Raw genomic sequence first — 24,462 nt, forward strand, 5'->3', positions numbered from 1 at the left:
GGCCGGCTGCACGAGACTCGACTGGCTTTCGAACAGCCCTCTACAAAGTCAGTGTACAGGGAGTCTTCACCGTTGTACGCGTTCGTGACCATGGACTTCCGCTTGTGGGCGTTCAATACGCGTCATCGCGATTCTGAACTGCGGGGAAACTCCACTCCATTAACCTTTGAAGGCAGGTACCGGCACTGTGACCACCAGGAAGCCAATGCGACCACACAATGACATCGTCGAAAATTCTTCTGGTAAGCTTTCGATAAAATGCAATGGAGCGTGACCATGACTGCAACTCGTTGTGCTCAGACCGTCTCCGAGTCCTTGGATTTCCATCACCATGCTCAACATGCGGACTAATTCTGGCGTCCTCGCTTGTCTGACACTACCATTGATAGCTTCTTCACAGTCAATAACCCCGTCAATCTCATACAATGGCAACGCAAACACGCCTCAGATGGGCTGGGACACGTACAATGCTTACGGGTTGGACTATAACGAGACCATCGTTCGCACCAACGCACAGCGACTCACCAATCTCGGTTTTCGAGATCTAGGCTACCGGGTTGTCATTTTTGACGATGCCATGACTGAGAGGCAGCGTGCTGAGAACGGTAGTCTGGTCGCGAACGCGGAAAAGTTCCCATCAGGTCTAGCAACATTAGTGGACGAGCTTCACTCCGACGGACTGCTCTTCGGAGTCTACTCATCTGCAGGTAGGTCAGAGAGAGCTCGGCTGTGACGAGACTGACATCTGCCAGGGAAGTACACATGCGGGAAGTACCCGGGCAGTTTGGGCTACGAAAAGACCGACGCCGACTGGTGGTCGAGCCTAGGCGCGGACTACCTCAAGTACGACAATTGCTACAATGAAGGCCTGTCCGGCACGCCAAAGCTCAGCCAGGACCGCTACGCTGTCATGTCGAACGCCTTGAACACTTCAAACAGCAACTTCACCTACAGCCTGTGCAATTGGGGAGACGGTAAGCCACTGTCCTTCATATAACGCTCTGCTGATCGTCCTAGACAAACCCTGGGAATGGGCTTCCACCATCGCAAACTCCGCCCGCATCTCCGGTGACATCTACGACTCGTTCCTCGTTCCAAGCACGTCATGCCCCTGTGGGCCCGACGAATACTACTGCGAGCTGCCTGGCTACGGTTGCTCCGTCCTCAATATTCTTGGCAAAGCAAGCTACATCACCTCGAAGAATCAACCCGGCTACTGGAACGATCTGGACATGCTCGAGGTGGGCAACGGCGGGATGACTACAGCGGAGTATCGCACGCACATGACAATGTGGGCGGCGATCAAGAGTCCGCTGATCATGGGAAACAAGCTGGACCAATTGAGCGTCGCGGACTATCAGATCCTTACAAATCCGGCTATTTTGGCTCTGAGCCAGGACCCTGTTGGAAGCGCAGCACAGCGAAGGGTCGTCAAACAGGTAGAGCCGAAGGACGAGTATGGCTTCGGTGAGGTGCAGATCTGGAGCGGCCAATTGTACGGCGGCGACTACGTAGTCATCTTCCTGAACGCTGCAAACGACACGCAGGACGTCGAGGTACCACTATGGCAGGTCTTCGGCTTGATCACTGCAACACAAGCCGAAGAAGACTGGGCAACGTACGATTTGTGGGCCGAAAACGTAACCATCAGCGCAGGCGTGGCCAGCATGGTGCTGAATGGGACGATGGACCTCTCCAGCAGCTCCACGAATGGCACACTCCAGGCTACTACAACGCCACCGAGATGAGCTGGGAAGCTGGGATAATGGCCAATGATACCAGACTACTCGGATCATACGAAGGAATGGTGAGCGCAGGTGGTACAGTGCAGGCGTCTGTCGATGCCCATGATGTCAAAGCATGGAGGTTTAGGAGTATGGGAAAGGGCGCTTCGAGAAAGAGGGATGAGCTGTGAGGTCAGAGGCGAACCATGCGGTACCCCTCAGTCGTTCCTGCTGGCGGAGCTCGCACACGCCCCTGCCGGATAAAATGTCCAGCTGATCGCCCTGAATGCGTTAAACAAAAGCGAATGGCCCTGCTTGCCAAGCACAAGCGGAGGAAACTGCCAAGCAAGAGCGTAACGCTCTAGCACTTCCAGCTTTCGTCAAGGACTGGACGGCCAGCAGAGGGTGTTGAATAGACATTCATTCATGCGGGTAAAATGCAGCTGCTATGCTAAAAGGGAGTTTCGTGGTTGCCCAAACGAGTGGCGCCCGAAGGGCGTAATGGCCGAGGTCAGAAAGAAAATGTGGCGACCCCTTTTCCTTGCGTCCACACCATGACTTCGTCTGCTTCTTGACGAGTCCATCCAGACAGTCAACTTGACGGTACACTCTGCGCTTACCTCGTCTGCACGTAGATATCTGAGCTTCCACTGCTCTGATACCCCTCAGTCGCAACGATCTGATAGTAATGCGTCCCCAAATTCAACCCATTGCGGGCCCAAGCATTGAAGTGATTCTGCATAGTCACCGAACCACCAACACGCTTGCCCTGGCGAACGGACCAGTACTGCTGAAAGGTCCTAGTCCCGTCGATAGACGGCTGGTTGGTGCGGGTGGAAACATAGACGTTGTAAGTGCCACCGTCAGTGGTGAAGCTACCCTTGTACTGGGCGCCCTGGGACGGGTTGTATGTGCCGTAGGATTCAATGACATAGTATTCGACCAGAGGGTTGCGTGTCCAGCCGTAGATGGCGAGGTAGCCGTTTCCGGAGGGGTTGAAGGCGCCGCCATAGTTGATGGTGCTGGACGTGATGAGTGAGAGCTGTACCTGAGTTGGGACAGTGACTTACCGGCCATTGCCTGGGTTCCAGCCTTTGCCGCCGACGAAGTTACCGGTGTTGCGCCAGTTTACTGTATAGCGCGAGCCTTCGAGTAGGTTGAACCTGAGGCATTGTCAGCCGGTGGTACCATCTCAAGGGCTCCGAACGTGACGGCAAGCGCCGTCCGCCGGTCGATCTGGGGCGACTTACGTAGCAGAGCCACCACCATCAGTCCACCACGAGTAGAAGTAGCCGTTATGGGTACCGACCGAGTTGGCTGTTGACTGGCGCTTCTCGAGAGCCTCGGTGGAATTGCCCTCATCTCGCTCATGAAGGAAGTCGAATGGGTAAGCCATGACGCCAGTAAAGGCCGTCAAGGCGACGAGGAGGGACTTGAGAGAAACCATACTGGCTGTGTCTGGGACTGATTGAAGGCTGGACCTGTTGACTGAGGCGGCTGGTGAACAGAGTGACCGTCGAGCGTTCCGGTCGAGTCTTATGTAGTCGTGAGACCATCATGATTGAGCCTGAAAATCAGGACAACGACATGGGCAAGCATGAGCAATGGTGCAGTAAACGACCAGGCTATTATCTGGGCCAATCTGCCATCGATGCCAAGACCAAAGCATGTTGTCTCAGGGAAAGTCAGCGGAACCAACGCTTGGCATTCGAGGATTGCCGCCAAGGACACAGGCGAAGTCGGCAGCCCTGCAGGATGTCTGTGCTGTTGACCTCGCCAATCAGCCGGATAAAAGCAAAGACTGGACAGAATTGCGACTTGAAAGGTTCCTTGATTTTACCGACAAGGTCGCCTTGTCTTGGCATTAGTCCCTTCATTCACTCTGAAACACGAGGGTGGTCCAGGGTCGAACAGGCAATTGCATGTAATCCGAAGTAAACACCAGGTCACTCATACTGGACCATGATGGGATGCGCTCCGAGCCAGCATATCTGGACTCCGGACGGGAGAGCTCAGTCACGTCCTATGGGTGTGGATGCAGTGGTGGATTGGGAGGATATGAGCGATTCCATACTTAGTTACCAAGATCGAATGGTCAGCTGCTCAGGCCCGAACCGGTATCGACGCAAGCGATACATGGTCTGCCGTGTCAGTTGAATGAATACATTGATTTCGAGCAGCGCAGTCGTGTTCCTGCCTTGGCAGTGTGAAAAATTACCAATCGGCGCATTTCGCAAAACATGTCCCAGCCGGCACATGGAGGGCCCAATGGGAAACATTCATCGATCAGCTGAAAAGACCCATTGACCAGTGGTGGCCGGATCGCAAAGGGACGGGCAGTTGCGAGAGATTCTGATGGATCGCAGAAACTCTGACTGGGATGGCCTGGGCTTCTGGGGTGCATCGGCCCTGCAGCTGCAGGCAGGGGTTCATCATATCGGCTAAATTGAATATCAGGTATAAGTCTTCGGACTCGAAGTCTTCACCATGCTAAGCCCGCCGCCGAGAATGATTCCAGGACGAGTTCTGGACCGAATGCGAATCTGTCGTCAGCCAAGTTCGCAGCCCTGTGCTTACATAGTGTCCTCGTGCGTCCATACACCGACAAGTTTGAACAGCTCCGGATGATATTGGATGGCGCCATCTCATTGTTTGTTGCTTCACACCACCTCGGAAGACAACCTCGGTCAGTCGCGATATCAGCTTGTCGCAAAGTAGAAAGCCTCTCCAGATCGGCCGAATATTCGTATACGATGGTGTAGGACCATTCCTTGGCAGCGGATAAATTCTGCGATGGCGTGTCCGCCCATGTCGTCGACAGCTTTGGACTATTGCAGTACGAGAGTCTGGCCATGCTGACGGGTGCCTTATGTTCAGAATGTGGAATTGGACAGACCTCTGCAATTGCAGAGGAGCCTGCACGTGCACGTCGCCGTAGGCCGAGTTCGTGGTATCTGCGGTGTGCTGAGAGAGCCATTTCAAAGATCGATAGCAGAGCTTTTCGAGTCTCGTGGACTACTTCGCTTTGGTCAGGCTCAGAGCTTTAGCCGTTGTATTTCGTCCCCGCTTCCATTCAACCAATCTTAGCGTTCGAAAAGTCCATCTCCGGATGTTGCTGCATGAATTTCGACAACATGTCTTGCTTCTTCTGCTCGTCGCTGGTCGGCTTGCCTTGACGCTTCATCTCCTGATCGTACATCATCTTCTCCACCATGCCTCTGGTCTCACCATCGAGGTCTGGATCTCGTCAGTCGTGGCTGGCATGTCGGATGTTTGCCAGACTTACCACTCAGCTTCGAATTCTCTGGCGTGATCTTCGTAGTGTCGAGTTTGGGCGCGGAAGTCACAATATGTGCCCACCAATTCGATCCAGGTGCTTTCGCAAGGGTAATATTGATGTCTTTGGTATTATTTGGGCCAGAGATCAGAGTCCACGTGCTGTCGTCGACCAGTATTGAGTGCGGAAAGTCTCCCTATGTCGCCGTCAGTGTCTAGTACTCTCCGCGAGTGGGGATACATACATCGATGATGGAGTCTTGCCCTTTGATCGCAACCTTGATGTGTGTCTTCTTCAACTCGACGATCAAATCCCTTGACTTCAGGTTCCCGGGAATGGGCACGCTGACTTCAGCCTCGGTCAGTGTCTGAGTCCACTTGTACGGCAATGTGGCTTGTTCCTCCTCTTCACGTTTGCGGTCCTCGGCATCTTTCTTACGTCGCTCCTCCGCTGACGGCGATTGATCACGAGATTCTGACATGGCTGAGAAGCGTGTCTGTTCGTATCAATGAGCGCCTGCTAGGTATGTCAGTGTAGCGTGGCCGGCGTTGATAGTCTAGGAAAGCGCCGGTCACATTTGCAGGATCACAGGTGAAGTCGAGGAAATGGCGCGCCGGTCTTTGCTGGCCGCCCTACGGCGCCTCGTTGAGCAGCCACAGTCCTTTGAGGTGGTAGTCCTCGACGGGCAGTACTTCCGCCAGGCAGGGAGCCTATACATAAAAGAATTGATCACCATATGCTTCATTACTATCGATGCTGAACGTACAACGCTTGCTAAAGTCAATTGATGCAATTGAATATCCGCAACTACCGCTTCCCACTCCCTTTTCCCTTGTACTGCTCAGGGATCTTGGGCACAGGAAAGTGATTCCCCGAATCCGGAATACCACAATGCTCCATCAAAGCCGTGAAAGACGTATCCCTCTTGCTTGGATCAGGATCGTACCGCTGATGCGACGTTGTCGAGTGCTCAGGACCAGATCCTTCTAGTTCAGAAATAGCGAAACTAGTCCGACGAGACTGGTCGTAGATGGAGCTTGCAGGTCTTGTCGGCCTCGTCGAAGGCTCTGTGGGCGCTGGATTGTCGTAGCGCGGGACAACATCAGCCTCAGAGGTGATACGAATGGACTCGTCAATTGGCGATCATTGGCGGGCAGATTAGTTCGCAACGGTGAGACTGTCGCGCTGGGGTGTTGTCCGAAGTTCGGAGGCGAGTAGATGCGGATGCTCTCCATTGTCGCAGTCCGATCCTTGTCAGCTACCGGAGTTGGAGTCGCTGGCGTGATGGGTCGAACAGCGCCTCCGTGAGGCTCTGGCGGTGTTGGCATTTTCCAGTTGTTTGGCCCGTTCTCCTTGCTGTTGAACACCGAGTCAGGCACTCGGTTGAAGTCTGATCGCCCACCCCGGGCGTTGATGGGCTCCGAGATCATCGGTCGCTTCTCCGTACGCGGTGTACTCTGAGCGCTGCCACTCCCGCTCTTGATTCGACCAGTAGAAATCATCCATCCCACCACAATCAAGGCGCCTACAAAGAGACCAGGCGCAAAGCCCGCGAGGAACACGCTCGCCGGGAAAGGATTCGGCTTATCATCACTATCGGGTGTGGGCGTGGCTTTCGCAGGTGAATTTGTCGCAGTGGCAGTTCCCTTGGCTGTGCTAGTGCTGATGAAGTCGAGCTAGCAGTCGCAGAGGTAGTCCCTTGAGCACCGGGGAAGTCGCCAACAAATTTGGCCCTATCCTTCTGGATAGTACACGCGCCCTCGTTGTTGCCATCGCTCTTTTGCGAGCAGGTGTAGCCGAAAGGACAACATGTCGTACCGCAGTTGGGAAGATCCGCATCTGTCTTTGTGGTGAAGACTTCGGTGTCAGGATTCTTGGACGGGTCCTGCTTCTTCGCGTCACACTCGACCGTTCGTATTGTGGAGCAATCCTGTCCAGTCGGACAGCAAAGAGCGGATGTCGTGTTGTCGAGTGAAACGCAGGTTGAACTTGAAGAGCATTTCCAGTTGTCTGGAAGCCCGTTGTCGACGTCCTTACACACCGCGGCATCTCTGCGATCGAAGTAATGGTAAGACAAATCAAAAGGTGAGTCGGAGGGCCGCGCGAACGCCCGAAGTGCTAAAAGCGCGCACGTCAATAGTATCTGCTGTGGTCTCATCGGATGTGTATGTGTAGAGAGCTGTTAGCGAGGTGAGGATGAGGCACTTTTAATTGTTCGTTCGCGTTGTTGCGCGACGGTCTTGGTCGTCGAGTCAGAGCGTCGAGGGTTAAACAAAGAACAAAGACAGCTTGACTACCATCGCTTTGTTCGTGCGGCCAAAAATGGCACGCATCTGTCCGTCGACCATCAGAGCTCACCTTTGTTAAGCGCAGAGCACAACATGGCTCCAACGATGGGCAAGTCGCGCCGAAGGTAGCTTGCGAACCCATAGCCAGTCAATCGTAGAGATGGCAAGCTGATCGCCGCTGAAAGATGCGTATGTACCGTTACATCTGTTCGTCATCTGACGCAAAGCGATAGGCGTGTATGAGCCTCAAATGTAGGACAGGAAGACATTTTGGGATTGTGGCAGTGATCGTTTCATCGAGTAAGTGGCAGTCGTAGCTTGATTCGATGGTCGTTGATCCGGATCTTCAGCGGCAACAACGAGGCTGAACAAGGCTGCGGATTTTCATCTCCGAAAATGGACATCTGAGAATCATCCATGACCAGACCGACCTCCACGGCATCGCGAAACACCACTGCGCCCGCGATCTGATGGTTGTCCGGCTCAGTAAGCAGTCGCAGAGCCTTCTACGGGCCGTAAGTCGACCAACATGCGTACGTCATTCTCCAAGAAGTCCATGAACCTGCCCAGACTTACATCTTCACAGCTCGCTCGACATAGCAGAAATCGAGACCTGCACTCAGTGCCACCATTGGGGACCCCCAAAGACGCCATATTCACTCGCTACGGCGTCCCCGGCCTCTTCTCAAAAGAGACATACCAAGAAACATGGCAACAATACCAAACCCACCTCCTAAACTTCGTCAACAACGAAGTCCGGGGCACAACATCTGAAACCCTCAGCATGAAGACCCTCCACGAACACACCTCCCGAGATCGATCAAAAGCCGAACTCTACAACCACGCCGCCCAAGCACACCACAACCACTTTTTTTTCAGCGGCCTCTCCGCAGCCGCAAAGCCCGCGGAGCCGTCCACCACGCTCCGCGGCGAGATTGAACAATGGTTCGAGTCAGTCGATCACCTGGGCGACGAGATCTCCCACATGGCCATGTCGATGTTCGGAAACGGCTACGTCTGGGTCCTCTGCGCGAACGACGAGGAGAAGATGTGGCGCGTCATGTGCACCTACAATGCAGGCTCTCCATTACCCAACGCTCACACCAAACCGCATGTCGATTCAAGGCAGCTTTTCTCTCGCGGATTTACATCAGGGCGAATCGAGCAGGCAGAGTATCGAGCCGGGTCCTTCGGTAACTACTCGGGCCAGATAAACCGTCACTTCGATGCCTTCATCGGCACACCAGTATTGTGTCTGAAGGTCTGGGAGCATCAGTACATGCGAGACTATGGTCTGGCCGGCAAAGAACAGTATATCAGCAATTGGTGGAAGCGCGTGGACTGGAATGAAGTGCAAAATAGATTCAACGTAAGCTCCGACATTACGGTGGATTATAAGTCTGCGCCGCCACCGTCACGGAGCGCGCAGGTAGAAAAGATGAATGAAGGCATGCGAAATGCTTTCCGGAGAGCAGATGGGCCATGATGCTGGTGGTGTGTGGAAAATGCGGAGGAAAGCGACGGTAAGACTACCCCAGGGCTTTCTGTACAATAAAGCATCGACTGTTCATGTACACCACAAGTCTTGCATTGCGTCCCTTGTGACCTGAGCCGACTTTTGTTGCTGATCTGAACCTCACTACGGCAAGACATCGGTGGACAGTACTCGTTCAGTCCCAATACCTGACCAACCCATCTCTCCCACCAGTCGCGACCTTACTACTCTCCTGCTCATTCCACACAACACACGTAACCGGCTCTCCAACTCTCGCCTCATCACCACATTTCCCCTTGCCCGTCCCACCAAACTTCCCCTCCGTAGCCAAAAACTTATGCCACATCTTGCCCGTCTTCCAGTCCCAAAAGCACACATAACCACCACTATCGCCCGATGCTATCATCCCCCCATCCGGACTGATCGCCACATCCACCGCCAACCCAGCTGTATTCATGCCTCTGAACCCCTTCTTGCGGTTTTGCCTGAACTTGTCGCCCGCCGCATACACCACGATCTGGTTATCACCCGACTGGTACGCCACATACTTCCCGCTCGGATGTACGCATGCTCGTGTAAGCGCGAACATTTCTGGGTCGGCGATGAACTTTATCGGCACTGGAATGCCGAATTCCCAGGCGCGGAGGGATTTGTCGTCGGATGTGCTCATGAATCGCCTTCCCTCATCGACAAAGACAAGAGTGTTGATAGCACCCAAATGGTGATCGTACTCCTGCGTGAGCTCGCCAGACCGAATATCAAACGACACGATCTTCTTGTCCGACATGCCAGCAAGGAACTCGTTGCCTTCGGGGTGGAAGACGACGCAGTGCGGCGTCTTGCCTGTTGTGAAGCGGGATATGCATTTGCCGGTCTCGGTGTCCCAAAGCTTCATCTGACGGTCAAAACTAGCAGAGAGGAATGAAGTACCAGAGGGCGTGAAGTTGGCATCGGTGATAGCTTTGTTGTGTCCGTGGAAGGAGCGGAGGAGGCTGCGATCGTGGTATGCGTCCCAGAGGGCGAGCTTGTTGTCTGCTGAGGCAGACAGTAGGAGATGTGATGACTTCGGAATGAAGCGCAATGCTGTGATGGGTTTGGTGTGGTATTTGTAGGTGTGTATTAGTCGCTTCGGGTGATAGTTCTGGATTGAGCCTGGCTCTTTGCTCAGATCGATGTCGAGGTCTTGTGGGACGTGCATGTACGTCCGGCCTAGGTAGTCTCGTTCTGATGCGCCGTAGAACTCTGTGGTCTCGGTCATGGATGTGTCTGCACCGTAGCCGGTGGCTTCTTTCGCAGGTGCTGGCATCGGTGTGGGCACGATACCCTCCTCAGCCCATTCCTCGTCTGAGGCAAGCTCGCGATCGGCGTCCAGCTCTGCTTGCTCGTATGCGACATCATCACTTTGGTATCTCGCCCATGGCCCGATGTATGCACCTTCACCATCGACGATACTTGCGTCGCCTCGCTTCTGTCGCTTCGCCCTTAGCGCAGCATTCGCGGCTTTTGATGATCCCAGCTGGACCACATCCTTCCCGCCATATCTCGTGACCGCTGCCTGGTTGCCCACGAATGCGCCATTCTGTGATGGATCTTGCGTATAGCCTAGACTCTGGAATGTGCGATGCTGTGTCCGAAAAGTTGACTCTGACATGGCTGTCTCCTCTGCGTTGCCCGTGAGGACGTTCTTGCGCTTCAGCGCATTGCCGTTTGTGGTTTTGAAGGGATTGGCTGGGCCTTGTGTCGGTCTCGCCAAATTGTCGTACGACACATTGTAAGCCAGGGCATTACTCGTTGGGTTCGCCAACATCAATTCCATTTGTGAACTGGTCTGTGAACTGTTAGTATCGCGATTGACGTGTGCCTGGCTGATGAGGGACCAAACCTCTACTGAGATCTCCGGCGCTGTCTGTACTGACGAGACTGGCCCAGCTGGTGATGGCTGAGCGGCGCCCTCATCGTCGCTCGAGTCGTAGCTTGCGCCCAAGAGGGTCGCCATCGTCTGAGCTGCGCCGCGCGGGATTATGGAACGATTGTGTGAGGAGTGTACACTTTGGCAGGCCGCTACACAGAAATGGAAATTATTGCTCCGCGAAGGTTGAGATGGAGAAGCAGCCAATCAGAGCGCAGATGCCGCCAGATGGCCGGAAGCATGTGATGGAGGTTCTGGTGAAGTCTCAAACGATGTCTATGGTATACTTGGTACTAGTGGTACCCTCAACGACTCTATAGATCACTCACGTGCTATGCTAGCGTCCGCTCCCACTCCCGAGGTGTGTTGCTTACGTTGGCCGATACCTCTCTACATACATTTCTTCCCGAATCCGTGTCAGCACCACATGTGCCAACATGCTCTCTGCCAACCGCTGCGACTGAGAGTAGCTTCGCGCGATGCCTCTCTAGTCTAAGCCTCCGATCTACCAGATGGTTGCCAACGCTTCTGATTCTCCAGTCACCCAAGGTCCGCAACGTGATCAGTTGAAAGGAAGTCTTGATGGCCACCTTTTCAATCAAGCTTTCGCTCATAGTCATTGCCAGTTCTTTCTCTTGACGTTGATGGTCGCATGTTCGACTTCCTAGGTCGACTCATCGCGAATGAGTGCCACAATCATGCTGTACAGGTAAAAGAAGAACATGATCAGATGAAACCCAAGCTTGATGAATGATTCCTGTTCGTGTCAGCAAAGATGTCCCGCCCTGCGTCCTTGATAACCGCACCTTCTTATGCACGTTCAGCTTTCGGAAGATCTCGGTAGCGTCAAGTAAATGCTGGTTCTCTATAATTCTGGAATGTTGTTAGCGCGACCGCAATTCCCTATGATATTGCACTCACTTTTTGGCATTGAATGCTAGCAGCGGCAGGTTCAGAACAAGCGCGAGCCAGTATCCATTAATCAAGAACAAGAACGTCAGGAAAGCGTGTACAGCGGCTTCTGGGACAATGTATGTGTTGAGACGGTTGCAGAGGTCAATCGGGTTGATGTAGTCGCTACGTCATATTAGCAATTTGTTGATATGGCCTGCAGATGCGACGACTGACCATTCCAAGTCGCTGTACATGATGGTGAAGAAGACCTGGAGAAAGAGGTTGACAGCATTGATGAGTACCGCGAGCAGGTATAACCATGCTTCGCCCGACATCTTGAGATCTTGCTAGGCCACTTCCAGGCCGTTTGTTGTTGGGAGCTCTTGAGACAGCGAGTCGTATGGTTTCGATTGAGGACGTTGGGATAGGATGACGTTCTCGGGCCGCAAGTGTGCGCAGCACTGCTCTACCAAAAAGCGTTCAGCTAAGGAGTCGTCGGTGACTGGGTTGTTGAGTGAAGCAGGCGGAAATCTTGGCTAGGAAGATAGCGTGGTGGGAGGATGTGGGTAGGCAGGCTAGATTGGCTGGACCAGATCAGTGCGGTTGCAGATGAGTGTTGTTGTGCAGTGTGGTTCTGATCACTTCCGTCCAAGATTGCTCGTTAAGGAGAAAGCTGTCACAGTGCACAAGTCGCAGAATCGCATGAGGCAGGCCAGGCAAGCCCGCAAATTCGCAGCCGCGGTGGTGGGATTGATGTCGTTTCCCAATCGAGACGAGAGCTATATCCGGCAGGTGTGATTCGGATACTAGGTAGGGTTGGGCGAAAAGGTCCCTTGAGTCCCTTCAACGTCATGGCACGTCCTTCCGCAAAGTTGTTTCTATTCTCAAGCCAAGATCGATCGTCATCTTACACTTTCTTCAACGAAGTGCCGCATTCCGCGATTAGGGGATCGGAATGGTACGATGTACGATCTGCAATTGAGTGCGCGAAATACCAGATGCTTTTCGTTATTCTCTATCTCCCAATGCATAACTGTAAATGAAGGTCTAGATGCTACCTCGTGTCAACTTACCACCCTTCCAACTCCATGCTTGATGCTTTGTTTCAATCAATTTAGGTTCAAGACCGAGGCCAGAATCCGTCAGTGAACCGTACCGGTGCACCACAATCATGCGGCGCCGCCATCGTGAGGTGGTATTTCCGAGTGTCCGCGATGGATGTAAGTTGATTGCGCAGCACAGTGTTAGTGATCGCTGCGAGCCCATGCCGTTGAGCAACCATTGTTCTCAGAGCATCAGCGTGTATCTCAACCTCGTTTTCTTGGCCAAAGTCTGAGGTGTATGCCACCAATAAGAGTACTGCCTGAATGTTCGCATCAGACGATGCATGGCCCGGATCCCGCAAGCGATTCCAGAGTAGATTCGTTCCTCTGCCAAAGTAGCGCTGCGCGGATTGCAGAGCCTGCTCTGCAAATGCTCGCTGTCGAGTCCGGCTTGCGGACGTGGCGTAGACATAGGCTAGCAGCAGTTGAGTACATGCTTCATCGGTCCGGATAAAGGCTATGATGAGTTGCTGCATTGGATCGTTCAGGATGCCTTCACAAGTATTCTGCAGGTAATTTCGAATAGCGACCTCGTCCTCCGCTGAGACTTGTAAGTGAGGAGATAGCGATCGACTCCCTGGCGCCGACCATGCGGGGAGCTCTGTATTGATACCCGGACCAGTCTCTGACCCTTGCGTGGAACCAGTGGTGCCAATCGCAGGAGTCGAGCCACCTTCCCTTGTGGGCGAAGTACCTGGTGGTTCAGACACCGGTCGTCTGCCCCATTCAAGATAACGTGGCTGCGTGCCCCTTCTCAACGATCTCAGGCGGGCCTCCCGTCGCTGAGCTGCAGAGTGATATGCTGTGTGGCGTTGAATCGCACTTTTGATGTTCGGGTCTTGACTGTCAACGAACTCGATAATGTTGCCTGGCCCTTGCGGTCTCCGGGAGGACCCTGACCCCCTCGAAGATCCCCTACTCGACGTCCTCGATACCTGTCCGGACGTCGGGCTGCCCTCTCGTGACTTCTCGTCACCCGATGACATCGATCCAATCGTCGTGGTTCAATAGTCGTTGTTGGGTCATCTGAGCCCGCCCTGAGTAATGAGTGTTGGTGCCTCGCGAGCAGATGACCTGTGATACACGCAGCAGATTTCGGCGCCGTTAGATGCACAAGGTCGGTCTAATTAGTAGTAAGCAGATTCCCAAAACAGATGAAGAGGACTTGTGAGAGAATGCTCGAATGGATGTTCCGTCCCGGCTAGTCGTCACACTGCATGGCATATAAGTAGAAAGTACTAGTGCTAGCGAGACAATAGAATGCAACCACCAAGGGCATCGGATCGTCCAAGGCTTGTTATGATATGCATTGACAGCCATAATGCTTGGACTTAGTCATGAATGACCTCGCGACATATGTGTGAGTATGTCACCAAGAGATCTGCAAGGTGCGCATGCCTCGTGGCCTGGATGAGAGAAATAGTTCCCTAATCCACCGTGCTGGACGCGCATGCAGATCATGACCTGAGATGTCTTGGTGTCCAGACCTTGTAGTCAGACCGCGAGGCTGCCGAGGCAACAACATGGCTAGCTGAGTGCGTTTGAACCCTACAGATTGAGGCAGTAAGTAATCTGTTGTAATTGCGTGCGGATACGCGGCATGCCGCATGCATGTTCTAGACGACGAAGTGCTCGGCGTCGGGCCATAGGGGGCATGCTTGGCCCGGGTCGGTGGTAGGAATGGCACCTGGTGCACATCGAAGTTTGGATGGTATTTCCGATGCTACGAACGGCATAGGGTCGAGTGGACATTGATGGTGCGACCATGATAGTGGAAGCGCCATTAAGTTAACAGGTTACGTAGCGCAAAGGCCGAAGGGCATTCCGAATGCCGCTCGTCGGCCAGCGGAAAGGCCGTCCGGACCCTTGGTACCACTCCACCTATTAAACATCGAAGTTCTGGAAACAAGGCCAGGGTCCTGGAAGCGATTTCTAGAATCTCCTCAAACTGCAAGATGTTTACCACGATTAGCATAAGGTTCGAGAAGTGTAGATATCTACATGTAGCTATTCCAGTCTACATTAGCCAAGCCTGTCGCAAAGCCCTCCCTGCTGCACTGGCTAAGCGTGTCGACGTACCTATTCGATCCGTCCATTCCACTGGCCGAACCGTTGCGAGACAGACTCCAATGCATGACTCCCTGACTTGGTAATAGCAGACAAGGCCGTCGGCCGCAAGAATCTTTCGTAGATACTCAGATTCATTACCTATGGCAACTCGAAACGCGGGCGTTGTGCGATGCAAGCAGTCGTGCGAGGCGTGCCAGAACGATTGCGTGGAGCTAATCTTCCCGAAGACGATCCCCCGTGAGATTTCGGATGGAATCGCGCGCTTTGCAGCGGAAGATCGACAATCGCGTACATTTCGATCTGGACATTCGTACGTAGTACTCTGAAGCTTTCGTCATCTGTCTAATCAGCCGCTGAATGCAACAACCGCGGCATGAACTACTGCGATTGAGCTTCGATTATCAACGCAGAGTCCGCCCGGGCGTTCTCGGAGGACAGAAGACCATCACAATGTGCATGGCTGACGAACCCGAGAACTCGGTCTTGGCGCATGATTTATACTCTTATCGTTAATCCTACCGTAGCTGCTGGTTCTCGTAGCAAGTCAATGACCTTGCTACGATCACGACCGCTGACATGGCGCTTGCACAAGAAGGCAACAATTGCGCGGATCTCAGCGCTACATCTCTCAACGATCCACCACTGTCCAATACCATGCATCAGATGCAGCCAATGCACCAGTATGAGTAGCGCGGGTGTCTCGCGCTGCAGCAACAGCTCACGAAATGCGGGCGTAGTTCGGCCAACGAAAGCAATCATCTGATTGAAGTGCTCGGGACCAATAGGTCGAAAGGAACGACACCAGATCAGGGTCTCGACATTGGTGGAGTAGTCGTTGCTTCCGCCGGATGATGAACTCGTGATGCCGCACACTTCCGCCAATCTCACCTCGACAGAATCCAGAGGGTTGATGGGCAGGACTGCGCCGGACAACCAACCGTCCAGATCGACCTCGTCTTCCACGTCCACCCTTCGCATGATTGGCAGCCAGAAGCTCTCGTTCAACCAGGGTGCCATCGCCCCGATGAGGCCTTTAAATCCTGCCTCTATGCCCAGCCACTTGAGTGCATCCTCTCTCTCCGTCCGATCATCTCGCCATACGAAGGAGAGTCCTGCTGGATCTCCATCGGTGTGCTGGTAGTCGCGGTAGGAAAATTGATGCATACTGACCAGCATCAACGTCGATAGCAGCTGATCCATATTCTCGCGCGTAACATTGCTTCGTTTCGTTGCTATGAGACTGCATGATTTGTCAGAACCGGAAAGCTCTGCTCTGAAGCCGTCGAATGCTTGCGCCCAATAGTAGCACTCAGCTACCTTCAACCGACTCTTTGATGCAACAAGCTCTGGTGGCATAAGGTAGCGGAGGTGAGCTGCAGCAAGCCCGAGCAACGCGTTCATCAGGAAAGGAGTCTGTACAGCAGCAGTGACAACAGCAGACCCATGGACAGCCTGACTGGCCGGACTACCGCACGTCATCGCCGTAGTTGTGTAGAAATGATGCAGGATTGTCTCCGGACTGAAGTCGTGACATTCGGAGACCTTCCTTACCGGCAGAGTTGATGGCATGATACTGCGAGATTCAGAATTCAACGACCTGGTTGTGAAAGATGAAGGCGTTGAGACTTCGCTCACGACCAAAGCGCCGGAATCACCAGGCGTCACGCTGATCGCTCGAGCACTGATCGCGCCGCCGGAGACATTAAAATCGCATTGGATGCCGTGGTTCTTGCATTTCAGGCACCCTCCTGGCGTCTCATCGCAACGAACGTGCCTACCCTTACAGTTTCGACAACCAAAGCGCGACTTTGTGTGAGACCGTCGTGGTCGAAAGCTTTGCTCCTTACCGCCATCTGCCTCCCGCTTGACATGCTGCGTTCTCGCCGGTTTGGACTTCTTGGGTATTCTGAAAACATTCTGAAGGGCTTGCTGCTCTTCATGATGGTGCATAGCTCCGCCGGGATGCTCATTTGTAAGCGTTGCAGTCCGAGTCCAGGCGTTTTGCTGTGACAACGACCATTGTGCTTTTGTAAGTCATTGCAGACTGGGACTCGAACGCGCGACCAGAGTCCACCTTGACGGCCTGAGACGCAATCGTGAGTTTGTTGTCGTTGAAATGAACCATGTCATGACGCATGCCAAGACATAAACCTGGCGCCACAGTACAATTCTGTTTCCCTCTACTTCAAGACCTCAACTTAACAATCATTAGATATTGCTGGCTACCGATTTCTCTTCGCAATCGACCACAGGGTGTGGAGAACAAGCCTTCCCGTCCGCTCAGGCAATTTAAGCCACACGCCGAACGGTTAGTAGTTAAGTGGGTGACCATTAGCGAATTCCGTTTGTTGATTGTTTTTGAATTTTTTCGGAGGGGACAGATATCTGACTTGCTCTTGGCCTTACTACCGCAACTACCCAACAGGTCGGCGCTATGGTTGCCTCGAATATTAACGAAAGCTCAAGCTGTGAGGCGGTAGAATCGCATGACTGGGCTCCTGCCTGCTGTTGTGGCCGGTCTGGTCGCGGTTTCTAGAGAAGGCTCCAGACACAGCTCATGTGATGGCGTACTCCCCATCAGGCTCACTATTCCAGACCCGCGACATGCCTCGATCCTCGGCCGTGGCGTTACTCTCAAGCGCAATGTGCACAACTTCAGATTTCCAGACCGACGCGAATCAGATCTTCGGGCATTCGTACGGCCCGATCAATTGCGATCCCCGCATGGTGCCCTCCCGAGAGGACGACTCAAGCGCCACACCATGCATTGGAGCTTTCGAGAATCTGTAGACATGCCGCGGGTAACGTCGGCACGAGCGTCGTGTGCGTGATATACGGACGGTCCGTAGTGCTTGAACTTTGCTCCGGCTCATCTCATCCGAAAGATAAGGTTGCGGCTATCGCGGATGTGGTGAACAACGATCGTTGTTATAGATGGGTTGAATGGTCTTTACAGTCCGTTACATTTACATATGTAAGGTATGTAAGGTATGTGAGTAAGCTAGTGCAGTCCCGAACGCTCGGGGCGCCACTGCCGCATCCTGGGGCTTCGGCACAGGAGGGAGTCTCCTTTGCTGGCGTGAGGTGACGCACGATGTGTGAGCTCGGCGCGCTGACTCATGCCAATGCCATCTCGAATACGTTTTAGTGAATCGACTGAGCAAATCGGCCGTAGTCGTTGTATTCATCCCACGCAGCAGCCATCCTCCATCCTCCTCGCGAACGCGCCTTGAAAGAAGCTCTGCATAGCGTTGTAATGAAATAGTATTCCGCCAAGTACAGCGACATGCCATATGTTGTGACTCGTGCCAGCATAGTCGAACTTGCCCGGCCACCACTTCTCGGGTACCTGCGACGCATATATCAACGCTCCTGTCAGATACACCATGACGCTTTTCGTGATAGGTGCATAGAAGTAAAAAGTCCACTCCGGACCTCTGGTATAGTTGAGCTGGATGACGGGAGCAAAACCAGTCGCAGCAAGCGTGACATAGAAGAGCACTCGAAACCAGGCCATGTCGTTGCGGTTGAAGCTTTCCCTCCATGGTAGGATGGATCCGGCGATGCCCAGGACGATCGTCAAAGACATGTAGACGGCCCTAGACACGGGCTCGCAGTAGAAGGCTGTCCACTCTGTCGAGAGGATGGACGCTGCAACCAGAAGGGCAATGCCTGAGTAGTCAACACAGGCGAAACGCTCAAGGACACATTTATCCGCAATGCTGTTCATCGTGTGCCACATAGTGCTGCAAATGAGGCACTTGGAAGCGGCTATGAAGAAGCCTGCGGCGATGAGGATATCCCACTTCGTGGAGAGCGGGTATATCGCTGTTGAGGGGTAAAGGTAGAAGGCTATTCCCAGCACGACGAAGAAGCCGAGAAGGTGAGACCAGATATTGATGGTCTCGTTACTCGGTCGGAACATGCTCACTATGCAGTCGATCGACGTCTCGTTGAAGCGATAGCCCCGCAGGATGTGTGGATTGCCACGCCACGGTATCGGCAAGTCATCGTAGTGAATGAGCCGTGTTTGACGTGCTTGAGAGAGTGCGTGTGCTATCGAGTCCGCCAGAAGGTCACGGGCATGCTTCGCTTTGTCATAGCCTTCCTCGAAGATCTCCCTGGTTGCAGCAACGAATTGAAGTCCATTGCGGCCGGCGTGTGTCCGTGATTCCAGTTCTGATAGATATGACTCCATTGTCCGTACATATGCTTGTGCTTTCTGCTCGAACGTTTCCCTTGTCGGCATGAGTTCAGTGTATTTGGTCTCGAGCGTTTCCACCAAGATTCCTGCCCTGTGCTTCGCCACACCCCACAAGAGATCACTGGAAGGAAATAAAGCGCACGAATCTCGTACATCTCGCAGAGCATTATACCCTCGTTCAAGCTGAGCATCTAGCTGGAATCGACTGTCCAGGCTGTAGCGCTCCAACCGATCTAGTCTCTTCTTCAGCTCATTGAGAAATAGATCTACCCGAACATATATCGCATCCGCGTTGCATAGGCTGGTCGACCGAGGTCTAAATGTGTCGTAGGAGTGACGTCGCCTGGATTGAGGACGACTACGGTGCAGCAGCGCCGATCTTTCGCCAATCTCTCGCGATGTGCTCGATGCTCGGTTGGAAGAGGATGGCACCTCAAGGGAGGTCGTGGTCGTGGCGCAAGCCATGTTTCTACGGTCGGACTCGGCGCATGCGGCAGAAATGTTGGGAGCTTCGCCAGAGTTCGTTCGTGCGTAGTGTCGCAGTCGTGCCCAAGCCGCAAAGGTGTGTACTCTTGTCAAGTGATTCGCTCCTCAACTGCAGTTTGTCGTTGAAGTTCGTGAAGGCGAGGATGCTGATGTGAAAGACCGTGGGCGCGCTGGCAGAAAGTGACAAGGAACGACAACGAGGACGCAGAGCTGTTCGAATGCAGGGCGTTGTATTAGTTCATTAGTAAATGGCTATAAGTGGTGTTGGCGACTTCTTGGGAGGTGGAAGAGACGGCAATGAGCAATCAATCATCCTCAATAATCTGCGAGAAGGAAGCGAGGTTGGGGCGCCCCGAGGCTTAGCCCCTGCCAAACCACCGTCATCATCTTAATGACGATCTAATTTTGACTTCGCGACCTTTTCCCATCACCTCGTGATCAGCCTCGGACTCAGTATTGGATGTCAACGAAGAATGCGGCCGAAAGAATTGTTGTGATACCAGTGCTTTGCGCTTCGAGCGCATGTGCGCCGCAACCTGCAGATAAATGCATGTGCCCAGACACGTGCGATACGACTATTTAGATAGCCACAGACCTATCAGCTTGCCACGGGGTAGCGCATGGCGCAAGCAGGGATCTTCTCTGCGGCGGAATCACCCGCAAGCCACTACTCATCAATTCTCGGCTTTTTGAAAGCGCCCTTGTATCCAACACCGAAACATCTTGATCCTCCGCTGTCGATTGACAATCAGTCGACGGTCAACATCGAGGTCGAGAATTGCGAACGACTCGCCCCAAATGTCTTTCAACTGGTCCGTCTCAAAGAAATAGACCCGCGTACCATCTCCGCGCACGTAAAAGTTATCTTCCATCCATCGCCCGGCTTTGAAGCGGACCTGAGCAAGGTCTCCTCGGCCATAGTCTCTGAACAGCACGTACCCACCTGGCTTCAATACTCGAGCGACGTTCTGTACAGCCTTCTGCCATTGCTGAGGACTCAGTGCAGAGAAGATGAAGATCATGACCACCACATCGCAGCTTTCTTCCGTCAGACCTTCGGGAAGGCCGTCGCCTGCAACATCCCACACTTCCGCCCTGACCTTGCCCACTTTAGCCTGGATGACCTCTGCATTGCGCATCGTTTCTACTGCCTTCTTGCTGAAATCGGCTGCAACGACTTCGAGTTCGGAATTCTCATTGAGCCTCATGATTGGAAAGGCTGTGTTGCCTGCTCCGGCTCCCACCTCCAGCAGCACCTTCTTCCCAGCGTTGGCTCGAGTGATGTCGTTGAGCACGGGAAACTCCTGCACAAGCCACTTCCGGTCCTTGAAGAAAGTACTGGTCTTTTGCTTGTAGAATAAATCCCACCACTTCTCCGGCTGGGAGTTAAACCTGTCCTTGTCGTAGTCAGAGACTGGGGCGGCCTTCTGCTTAGCATATTGAGACTCGCAGTATTCATAGTGCTCGTCGTCGGGCGTCACATGGTCCCAGGCATTGTACTCGAAGATGTCGTCGGTCTCCTTCAAATACCTTTGTCCAAATTGAAACGGATCTGTTCGCTTTGCATTTGTGGCTGGATCGTGTGATAAGTGTGCCGGCACTGCTAGATCGCCTTCATGTGAAGGCGTGTCCTTGATACTCAGCGTCTCAATTTCAATGACTTTTCCATGGGCGCCAACTTCGCCGCCTCCTCCTCTGTCTGGTGCCATGATTTGGGTCGTATGCAGAAACAGAAGAGACTCTTGCAATGAAGACACATTTATTCTCCAAGCCCACAATGATTGGTGGGGATTGTGGGGAGACCGGATGACTGTAAATGTAATAGTCGACTGAGGCACTCCTGAGCTTACCGCCAACAATCCTCTTACCTCCTGTAGTAGCAGCGATCGGTTGCAATATTCCCTTCAACCCACTTTGAGACTCCGATAAACCAGTGGCGACCGTCCTACCGCCCGTCATGGCTGTCGATACCGTTGTTGTCGATCCATCTCTGCAACCACTTTTGAAAACCACCAACGCGGCACTGGCGCAGACACAAGCCATACTGGACTGGATTGAGGACAACGCCACCTCCTCCGAGCCGCTCGCCGATCTACAGCATGAGCTAGCGAAGAAGCAGAAGCTCCTTCACGTCTACCTGGCCAAGCTTCGTGGACTACACAGACAGTCGGTATTCGGCGTACGCACCACCAAACAACAGACCGCAGAAGCACGACAAGACCTTGATCGATTGCTGCTCCAGCTGCAAAATCTATACTACGAGCAAAAACATCTGCTGGGGGAGATTAGCGCCTGCGAGGACTATGATCACTCATACATGCGACTGCCGCTGATATCACACGATGAATACTTAGCGCTCTTTCCAGACCAAGCAGGACTGTCAGACGAGGAGCTGATGCCTCGGAGGATAGAGCACGAGAAGCAAGAGCGAGAGAAGATGGAGGAGGAGAGGCTAAGGCTAGTCAAGATCAAGGATGAGCTACTGAAGGAGAACACACGGAGGAAAGACGAGCTAAAGAAGATGGATGAGAAGCTGGAGGCCATGATCGATGGTATGCTGCCATTGCAAGAGGCTCTTGCGAAGGACCTCTAGATGGATGGTCCAAGTTCTGGGCAACTGTAACATGAACGATGCTGCCCAGACCTGTGGCTATCCGATCGCAATGACGAAATGCTTTCTCAGGGGCTGCGGCTTCGTCTACACGACTCCAGAACGCGGAGAGCTTCAGCCAGGTCAACGACGATTCATCGGGATGGACTCAACTCTGGGCTCCTTGGACGCCCGGCTGTTGACGGGGAACATTACCCTCAAGCAACCACTCCTCCAAGCCGTTCAGTGGCCGCACGGATGCGCTGACAGCAGAGCGCTGCTTCGATCATCGATCGGGCTTTGTTGAGACAGGTTGGACAAGCAGAGCCTGGGCTGGTGGTTGAGCAATAAGCGTGCAATCAGCTGCTTTGCACTATGAAACGAGAAGAAGTCACTTGCAGCTCCTCTACCCTGTCGCTACGGTGCTCGGGCTCCAGAAGTTGTCATTGGACACGTCCTCTCTCTCACCTGTAGCTGTAGCGTATAAACGAGAGGGGATGAATTGGCTCGCAGACCGTTGAACCCGTCCGTAAATGTTGGCATTGATCCAGCGACAGCATCTTCAATGACCGCGTCTGGGACCTCCCGAGGCTGAACCTTGAACCTCCGGGCCGACTGGGCGGCCATACGGCCCCGCGCTACCCCAGAAGCAGTTTAGTAGGGCATCATCTTGAAACGTGGATGCCTGGTACACAATCGTCAGTGTCCAACGACATCCCCTCTTCCATCTCTTTCGCAGAGAATCACGATCGTTTACCTGATCAGTCGCTGTCCTCGCTGGGATCTGGTGTGCATGTATCCCTCGGGTTAAACTTCGATGTAGCTGGGCACAACTGTCTTTGTCCTCATTTAGTCCAGCACAATGTTCTGCTGCGGCAGGTCGTCGCTCGCCGAGGTCAGGTCAGAAAAAGCACACGCAACACAAGAGGCTGAAGCCCGCCATGCACGTGTCGCATCAGTGCTCAGTCCGCCGCCACGAGCCTACGTGGCAGATCGACCTCTGTCGTGCGTCGAAGATCGAGAGGCTCCTCCGCCCTACTGTGCAGCACAGTCGCCACCCAATCCATACTCTAGCCCGTCCGGTATGAACTACCAGCAGAAAGACGAGAAGCAGGCGTTGGCCGCGGCTACTGAATCGACCACAACCCAAACTTCTAGTACAGCCCATCAGCTACTTTCACCTCGTGATAATTTTGCATTCTCGGATACTTCATCGATCATCTCGATACCTTCGACCCAAGTGACTGGTCTCGATTCTGTCTACACAGGTCGATATGTTCGCCGGCACAGCAACGATCGGATGAGTGACGACTACAGCACACGGCCTCCATCCTACTACGCGAGATCCATCGATAGACGCAGCTCGGTCTCTAGCACCGCCACGGCTGCCCGTTTTGTGCTCCATCCGGTGATGAGGGAGGAATGGCTGGATAGCCTAGACTCACAATCCCGGAACATGCATGACACTTGAAGCGTTCCTGATAGCATCCCTCCCGCCATAAACAACCTCGCTCGATGAGCATTGTGCATGGCGTGCCCAAGTCGGGCCATCCGTGTACGAAGATCATGCTGGGCCAAGAAGGCGATGCTCAACGGCCGACGGGCTCTTTGACCTTCACCAGACCACTACAAGAAGGCGGTTGTGCAGTAGGCCTTCAGCTTGGCTCGCACGTCATTGGAATATCAGGCACGATGAAGTGGGACTGTCGACGTAGGGTATAACAATCAACATCCAGACTCAACAGTACGGAGTGACACATCTCTGGGGAATGTCTTCAGCCTCGTCTTCCACATCTGGACTTCCTGCCTTGCAGAAGGCCTGGAGCAACAGGGGACTGACCTCCTATTGTGCACGTTGCACACCGGCTCAAGCATTCCCTCCGCAGCAGGCTATCATCATCTATCAGTGGTCCGGCTCTCCTCCTCTCGAGAACGGATCGCGCCCGCCCCGCCCGGACAGTGAAATCGACCTGTCGTGCATCGTGACAGACACAACGAGGGCGCTCGGCGAAATCTGCTCGAGCGATCGCTTTGCTGAAATTCCGATGTGTGAATTGTGCGAGTTACGGTCGGTGGGGACCAGGCTGTGGCCGTGTGGCAATGTCTATGGCACGCGCAGTATGCCCCGGCTTCGATGTCTGTATTCAAGCATGGAAATGGCCCTCCAAAAATTTCAGCCATTCAGCAACCGATGACCTGCCGTATGCTGTAGCGGAAGCTGTCATAGACCCAAAACCTCGAAGGAGGTCGCGCTCAGTGGGGTCGAGGTGCGCCAGCTATATTAATATTCGCGACGCCTGGGTGATTTCGGTGCAGTTGCATCAGTCAAGTTCTCATTTGGTGTGCCAACAAGATTCGCGAAGAGCTGTTCCTAAGACGTCCGTCGATTTGGATATAAACATATATAATTCATTTTCCGTCG

The 24,462-nt window shown here is 53.5% G+C and overlaps 12 protein-coding genes across 12 annotated transcripts; 4 read left to right on the forward strand and 8 right to left on the reverse strand.

The window, feature by feature from the left end:
- Nucleotides 1–331: 331 nt before the first annotated feature.
- On the forward strand, nt 332–1,748 carry AB675_323 (Alpha-galactosidase; the record flags this gene model as incomplete). The annotated part of the gene is made up of 3 exons (XM_018143272.1): nt 332–707; nt 753–974; nt 1,018–1,748. 3 exons carry the CDS (start codon nt 332–334, stop codon nt 1,746–1,748), a joined length of 1,329 nt encoding a protein of 442 aa, XP_018005972.1.
- Nucleotides 1,749–2,340: 592 nt separating this feature from the next.
- On the reverse strand, nt 2,341–3,171 carry AB675_324 (Endo-1,4-beta-xylanase G; the record flags this gene model as incomplete). The annotated part of the gene is made up of 3 exons (XM_018143282.1): nt 2,341–2,746; nt 2,795–2,887; nt 2,975–3,171. The coding sequence occupies 3 exons, from the start codon at nt 3,169–3,171 to the stop codon at nt 2,341–2,343; spliced, it is 696 nt and encodes a 231-aa protein (XP_018006061.1).
- A 1,626-nt stretch (nt 3,172–4,797) lies between these two features.
- On the reverse strand, nt 4,798–5,482 carry AB675_325 (Nuclear movement protein nudC; the record flags this gene model as incomplete). Its single annotated transcript, XM_018143293.1, has 3 exons — nt 4,798–4,961; nt 5,011–5,197; nt 5,246–5,482. 3 exons carry the CDS (start codon nt 5,480–5,482, stop codon nt 4,798–4,800), a joined length of 588 nt encoding a protein of 195 aa, XP_018005421.1.
- A 505-nt stretch (nt 5,483–5,987) lies between these two features.
- On the reverse strand, nt 5,988–7,050 carry AB675_326 (uncharacterized protein; the record flags this gene model as incomplete). Its single annotated transcript, XM_018143304.1, has 3 exons — nt 5,988–6,677; nt 6,725–6,931; nt 7,039–7,050. 3 exons carry the CDS (start codon nt 7,048–7,050, stop codon nt 5,988–5,990), a joined length of 909 nt encoding a protein of 302 aa, XP_018005476.1.
- Nucleotides 7,051–7,818: 768 nt separating this feature from the next.
- AB675_327 (putative 37S ribosomal protein S26A, mitochondrial) lies at nt 7,819–8,775 on the forward strand (the record flags this gene model as incomplete). Its single annotated transcript, XM_018143315.1, has 1 exon — nt 7,819–8,775. The coding sequence occupies one exon, from the start codon at nt 7,819–7,821 to the stop codon at nt 8,773–8,775; it is 957 nt and encodes a 318-aa protein (XP_018005703.1).
- A 184-nt stretch (nt 8,776–8,959) lies between these two features.
- On the reverse strand, nt 8,960–10,780 carry AB675_328 (Pre-mRNA-processing factor 17; the record flags this gene model as incomplete). The annotated part of the gene is made up of 2 exons (XM_018143326.1): nt 8,960–10,612; nt 10,667–10,780. The coding sequence occupies 2 exons, from the start codon at nt 10,778–10,780 to the stop codon at nt 8,960–8,962; spliced, it is 1,767 nt and encodes a 588-aa protein (XP_018005780.1).
- A 577-nt stretch (nt 10,781–11,357) lies between these two features.
- On the reverse strand, nt 11,358–11,922 carry AB675_329 (ER-derived vesicles protein ERV14; the record flags this gene model as incomplete). Its single annotated transcript, XM_018143337.1, has 4 exons — nt 11,358–11,450; nt 11,500–11,566; nt 11,615–11,770; nt 11,822–11,922. The coding sequence occupies 4 exons, from the start codon at nt 11,920–11,922 to the stop codon at nt 11,358–11,360; spliced, it is 417 nt and encodes a 138-aa protein (XP_018005889.1).
- Nucleotides 11,923–15,255: 3,333 nt separating this feature from the next.
- On the reverse strand, nt 15,256–16,329 carry AB675_330 (uncharacterized protein; the record flags this gene model as incomplete). Its single annotated transcript, XM_018143349.1, has 1 exon — nt 15,256–16,329. One exon carries the CDS (start codon nt 16,327–16,329, stop codon nt 15,256–15,258), a length of 1,074 nt encoding a protein of 357 aa, XP_018005932.1.
- A 1,615-nt stretch (nt 16,330–17,944) lies between these two features.
- On the reverse strand, nt 17,945–19,429 carry AB675_331 (uncharacterized protein; the record flags this gene model as incomplete). Its single annotated transcript, XM_018143360.1, has 1 exon — nt 17,945–19,429. One exon carries the CDS (start codon nt 19,427–19,429, stop codon nt 17,945–17,947), a length of 1,485 nt encoding a protein of 494 aa, XP_018005834.1.
- Nucleotides 19,430–20,124: 695 nt separating this feature from the next.
- AB675_332 (putative methyltransferase-like protein) lies at nt 20,125–21,159 on the reverse strand (the record flags this gene model as incomplete). The annotated part of the gene is made up of 1 exon (XM_018143371.1): nt 20,125–21,159. The coding sequence occupies one exon, from the start codon at nt 21,157–21,159 to the stop codon at nt 20,125–20,127; it is 1,035 nt and encodes a 344-aa protein (XP_018005748.1).
- A 248-nt stretch (nt 21,160–21,407) lies between these two features.
- On the forward strand, nt 21,408–22,043 carry AB675_333 (putative THOC5 family protein; the record flags this gene model as incomplete). The annotated part of the gene is made up of 1 exon (XM_018143382.1): nt 21,408–22,043. One exon carries the CDS (start codon nt 21,408–21,410, stop codon nt 22,041–22,043), a length of 636 nt encoding a protein of 211 aa, XP_018005649.1.
- Nucleotides 22,044–22,902: 859 nt separating this feature from the next.
- AB675_334 (uncharacterized protein) lies at nt 22,903–23,511 on the forward strand (the record flags this gene model as incomplete). The annotated part of the gene is made up of 1 exon (XM_018143393.1): nt 22,903–23,511. The coding sequence occupies one exon, from the start codon at nt 22,903–22,905 to the stop codon at nt 23,509–23,511; it is 609 nt and encodes a 202-aa protein (XP_018005471.1).
- Nucleotides 23,512–24,462: the final 951 nt, after the last annotated feature.

This window comes from Cyphellophora attinorum (genome assembly GCF_001299255.1).
Source record: "Cyphellophora attinorum strain CBS 131958 chromosome Unknown Contig1, whole genome shotgun sequence".
In the NCBI taxonomy this organism is placed as follows: domain Eukaryota; kingdom Fungi; phylum Ascomycota; class Eurotiomycetes; order Chaetothyriales; family Cyphellophoraceae; genus Cyphellophora; species Cyphellophora attinorum.